Source organism: Trypanosoma cruzi, genomic scaffold, assembly GCF_000209065.1.
Source record: "Trypanosoma cruzi strain CL Brener 1047053512997 genomic scaffold, whole genome shotgun sequence".
Classification (NCBI taxonomy): domain Eukaryota; phylum Euglenozoa; class Kinetoplastea; order Trypanosomatida; family Trypanosomatidae; genus Trypanosoma; species Trypanosoma cruzi.
Window position 1 is genome coordinate 86485 of NW_001849370.1, and position 5261 is coordinate 91745.

At 52.1% G+C, this 5261-nt stretch overlaps 1 protein-coding gene across 1 annotated transcript, besides 5 other annotated features; it reads right to left on the reverse strand.

Annotated features, from left to right (window-relative positions):
* Nucleotides 1–5261: a sequence feature (areas not merged during assembly with more than two copies in the genome that could not be assigned to a particular haplotype).
* Nucleotides 8–83: a mobile genetic element.
* Nucleotides 390–410: a microsatellite.
* Nucleotides 718–758: a sequence feature (A-rich).
* Nucleotides 1097–1172: a microsatellite.
* On the reverse strand, nt 1295–4315 carry Tc00.1047053509333.10 (trans-sialidase, putative; the record flags this gene model as incomplete). Its single annotated transcript, XM_799013.1, has 1 exon — nt 1295–4315. One exon carries the CDS (start codon nt 4313–4315, stop codon nt 1295–1297), a length of 3021 nt encoding a protein of 1006 aa, XP_804106.1.

Below are 5261 nucleotides of genomic sequence, written 5' to 3' on the forward strand. Positions count from 1 at the left end.
CACCGTTGCGGCGGGTCTTGTGGCTGGAGAGGCCCAAAGTCCGCCACTTCGTAAGCTATAAAAATAGGTGTATCCGAATAGAGCGTTCATCATGTCACGAGAGTGGGGCCACCAGAATATATAAATATACACAATATATGCGGAGCAAACAACGAGGGTTTGGCGAACGCACTGCCTCTCCGTTTACTCATTCTCCCTTTCCGTCGTATTTTATTTCCTTCGGAAATTTGGGGATCCGGCCAGCAGCCCAGACGAATAATCCTTCCTTTCGCTTTCCTGTTTGCGTGTGTGCCACAGGCACGGTTTGATTCAAGTGGCATTGGCGCCTCCACGCAACCACATCCTTCCGTTGCCGCATTTGCGGGGCAAGTGAGTTTGGACATCCAGAGCACACACACACACACACACACGGCCGCAACGAGAGGGACGGGGCGCATCCAAGTCCACGGCGCAGTCCTTCACTTCTCTCCGCCCCGACGGAATAGCGCTGCGCCTCGCAGTGGGTCGTGGCGGGTGGCGTCCCACACTCACAACTGAGGCACGGCGCACAAACAACCGTCGTCGCGGACCATCGATGCCTCTAGCGGGAAAGAAAAAGAAGAAGAAGTGGGGGCGTGTCAGCAGCACAGCCAGCAGGGGAATAATAAAAAGGGACACGGAGACACACGGCGGCAGTGGACACGGCACAGACAGAAAAGAGACTGTAGTGATTTGCCGAAACAAAAAAGAAAAATGAAAAAAATGGAAAAAAAAAACAATTGACTCGGCAGATATGTCATTTCATGTGCCACGCAGCACAATACAACCGTGTTCTTGAGTTTATACATACTGCCCGCACACACAAATAAAAAAAGGAATTGTACTCTCCCACCAGCCCACACAACATCCCTCACATTCCATGCGGCATCCGGCCTGCTCCTCCACTCCTCCTTTCGTGCAGTCCGTGGGACGCACAGCAATGAGGCCGGCACCGCGTGTAGGCAAAAAAAGCAACAAAAGAGGGAGAAGTACGTCAGTCGTGACGGTGTTTGGCAAGCGACCATTTGGGGGAAAAACACACAAATAGGAATGCTGATTATTTCAAAAGAGCACCGGCAAACAAAAACAAAAAGAAAAACAGAAAACGAAAGAAAAACCATAAAAAAACAGAAAACCATAAACAAAAACAAAAAGGAACACATGCTTAAAAGAAGAAGAAGAAGAAAAGCCTGCTTGACAAAGTTGGGTGAGTATTGCTGGGAGCTGCACAGTTGTTGTTCCACGAAAAGCCGCCATTCCACTCCTCCCTCACACCTCAGCAGAGAGCCGCGGTGCCCCACAGCCCCAGAAGCAGCAGCAACAACACCCGAGACACACACCCATGCACGGTGCTGTCACCAATTAGAGCCATGGCCGCCAAGTCGCTCAAATGCCCGTGCTCAAGCAAAACGTCATGGTCCGAGAGCGATGTTGCGTTGGACCCCGATGGGATCTTGGTCTCCCCAGGCAGGGTGCTTTTATTACCCGGCGCGGCATCATCGCCATCCAACACTTCACCATGGCCTTGAGCAGTTTTCGGGTCTGTGCTGGGCTCATGGGCGGCTGTGGCACCGTCCAAGGGCGCCACCTCAATGCTGTGGGATGAGTCGGGGCCGCTGCTCGCACCCACGGCAGTGTGGGGATTTGTGTCCTTCCTCTCCTCGGGGTCAACGGTTTGTTCGTCGCTGGTGGGCGGGGCGGGATGGAATGACGACTTTTCCACGTCCTCTGAAGCATCAGATAGAGTGCTGTGCTGCGGCCAATCTTCAGTGGTTTTCCTCTGCGGAGTGGCGACAGCCGCCTCTTCAGCCTGCTCCGTCATCGGCTGAACCACGCTGAGAGACGAGTGCTCCTGTTCACGTTCAAAGTGATCCTCAGTGGCAGGCACATCGGTTTCACGTACTTTTTGAGGACTGTCTTCTCCCGCTGTTGGAGAGAATGAGGACGCCGAGCCAACACTGCTGGATGCCACTTCTTCCACTTTCCCCTCGGCGGCTGAGGTGGACGAGCCAGCGGGGTCGGTGGAAGATGCCTGCCGGGAACCTGCTGAATGCTTTTCATTTTCCGATTTTTCCGGTGATAAGTCTTGTTTTTGTGGTGATGGTGTGGCGTCTTTTTCAGAGGGTTGACTCAAATGACTGTTTTGAGGCGCACCTTCCGGGGCCGGCACCTCCGCCTCTGGAGCAGCGGCCGCCTTCGTCTTCATTAGTGGGCTGAGCTCATTATCTTGCAATAAGCGGTTGTACAGCAGGACGTTGCTCACCGTCACATGAATGTTGCCCGAGTTGCTCTTGCCGTCCCCGCCAATGTAAAAGTGCGAGATGCTGTGGGAGCTCGACTGTTGTAACCTGTCATAAAAGCTCTTATAGCCCTCGTAATCCTCAACTTCATAATCTTCGGTGTCGCATATCCTCTTCCCATCCACGTACACAAACAGTCCATTATTATAATCCATTTGCAGTACCACATGATATTTCTTGTTTGGTTTCCATTCGACATCGTTATCATGCGCCGGCAGCGTCAAACGACTGCCGTTGAAGATTATCCTCCACTTTTTGTCGTGGGTGTACGACAGACCAAGAAGCACCGTGCCTTGTGCATCGTTCATCCTCACGCCCATCAAAGGGATGGGGCTGCTGCCTTCCTTCGGCGCCTTATCGATGGACACCGTCGCCACAAGAGTAAACTTAGAGTTCGCAAAGTGGTACGGCACAGTCTGCCCCATGTCGCCAACAGGCCACTCCGCCCACGCTCCGGGTCCTTTGAACGTCAATCCACCGTCAGGAGTACTTTCCACTTCCCCGTGAACGGTTGCATTCACGCAGAGGTACTCGTCTGCCCACGTGCTGTCAGTTGACGCGCTGGATAAGAAGCCAACCAGCCCTTTAGTGAGGTCACCATCGTCACAGTAACGTCGTTTATTTGCATCCTTTTCATTCCCGCAGCCGTATTCCTTCGCAATTTGCGCGTCCTTCGTCTTCCATGCAGCCAACACCTTCCTCATGTCCTCCAACTTCTCCGTCAAGTCCACAAAGGCAATGTTGTACTTATCTCCCTCTGCAGCGACCTCGTACGAGCAGTACAGTTTCTTCTCTTCCTTCGATTCTCCCCCTTCCCCTTCCAATGACGGCACTTCGACCGTGGCGTACAGCAGAGTGCTGGCGGCGACGTTCTCATTCTCAGCGGATATCGGCCCAAGATCATAAATTCGCTGCAGGTCCGTCAGCCACAAGTGAAGTCGACCTGTTTCTTGTTTTCCCTCCTCCCCGGAATATACCGGCCGACTGACGAGGATGACTTTCTGTTCATCGATCGTCGCGCTAACGAAGCCACCCTGCACGCCGTGCCCTGTACGTTTCAGCGAGTTGCCCCACACGCGTGAAAGAGTGTCGTATTCCTCCGTCCACCGTCTCCCCATGGTGCTTGACAAGTAAACCCTGCGGCTGCCGTCCTCACACGACGTCATCATGACGAGATCTTTGCCCTCCCATTCAAGAACCGCAGGCTGGATGCATCCCTCATCACTCGTACCATTTGAGAACTCCCAACCATAAGTAAAACCTTTGGCAAGGATGACCAACGAGACAACCTTTCCATCATCCTTCAAGGCTTGAATAGGCAGCACGTAGCGACTCTCGTCCTCCATCCTAATGCCTGCGCCGCCACCACCCAGAAATTGTTTGAAACGTTTGGGCTTGGTGCTGTAATCCCCCCAAATTTCATAAGGAACTAATGACGTGCTTTGACTTTGCCACTTAAACTCCTTCTTTTCCTCATCGTCATCGTCATGCGGAATCAAACCACCAGCCGCTATCCTGGGCGCCCAATATCCATCACCAGTCACCTCCGTCAATGGAGTCGTTGACGTGCCATAACCCCCGACAAGTGCATTTATTTCATAACCATCTTCTTCATCCACAATGGTAGTTGGGCTCAACAGGCGGTCAATTTTCACGTCGTAATGATCAAACACGATGGCAGTTCCATTTGTCCACTCCCCTCCATCAATTTTCATCGACCTTGCAACAAGACTGACGCACGATTTTTTATCCGTGGTGTTTGTGTAATGCGCTTCAACAGTGGCCACAACAACACCATTCACGTAAACAAGAGAAGGCGCACGGAACGAGTGAAACGCCTGTACCAAATTTTCAGTCTCTGGATCATTAAACGAATCCCCTCCTTTAAAGATGATTCCGTTCCTTGGGTTACTCGCCTCAGCGGATGCAGCACCACTGCCAGAGCACACCATCAAGAGGAGAAGTAGCACCGCGGAATTGAAGAGATGCCGGGACATGTTAGGCCTCTGATGCCCACTCTCTCTTCCTCCCTCCTTCCGCTGGATCCGGTCACGCGAGTACGGTTGTGTGTGCGGGGTGCCTTCACAGCAGCAACGCTTGAGAGTATATTAATACGTGTGTGTGGGCGGTGTGTGTGTGTACTGTTGTTCCTTTCAGAGCCCTCAGAGTGCACAGTAGCGATTCGCGCTTGTTTTACTTCCTTTTTTGTGTGTGAAGGAAATGGAAAAGGTCATGGAGGAGAAACACAGCGAGTTGCAAGGGAAACCAGTGCGCACCGGCAGCAGCCACCCGCCATGGACGACGAGAAGAGACCCACCGCCTCCAGAACATTCTCACGGGCAACGGGATACGGCCACATCCCCGCAGCCAACACACAACGCACCCGGAGCGAGCACCCACCACGCCAGCCACACGTTGAAGTGGACCCTCACCCATCCACCAGTCACGCGGCACCAAAATTTGCACAGCCATCCCGCCTTCAATGGAATGCGGCGCCTCACTCAGTGCCGTTACACGGAGTGCGCTATTTCTCCAAAGGAAGTTATACTTCGTCCATCCCTTCAATATGTTTCCGTTCGTGATGGGCCCTACAACAAAACAAAGTAAAAATAAAATGGAAAATGCAGCAATACTGCGGCACCGCTAGCCACAATGAATCTACCACAAGAGAGCAATTCTCCGATTGTGCCTCGTATGCACACACACAATTAACATAATATATGAAAATCACCCAATGTTCCTCAGCAAAAAAGCAAAACCAAAACCAAAACAACCCCACTCCCTCCCTAATTTATTCCGTCACTGTTATGTTCGATAGCGTTGGACATTCTTGGCATCTTTGTGTGCCTCAATGCCACCTGGTGCTGGTGCACCCGCACCGCATGGAAACAAAAGCATCCAAAAATATAAAAATACCCCAATATTTTTTCACCAGATATCAAA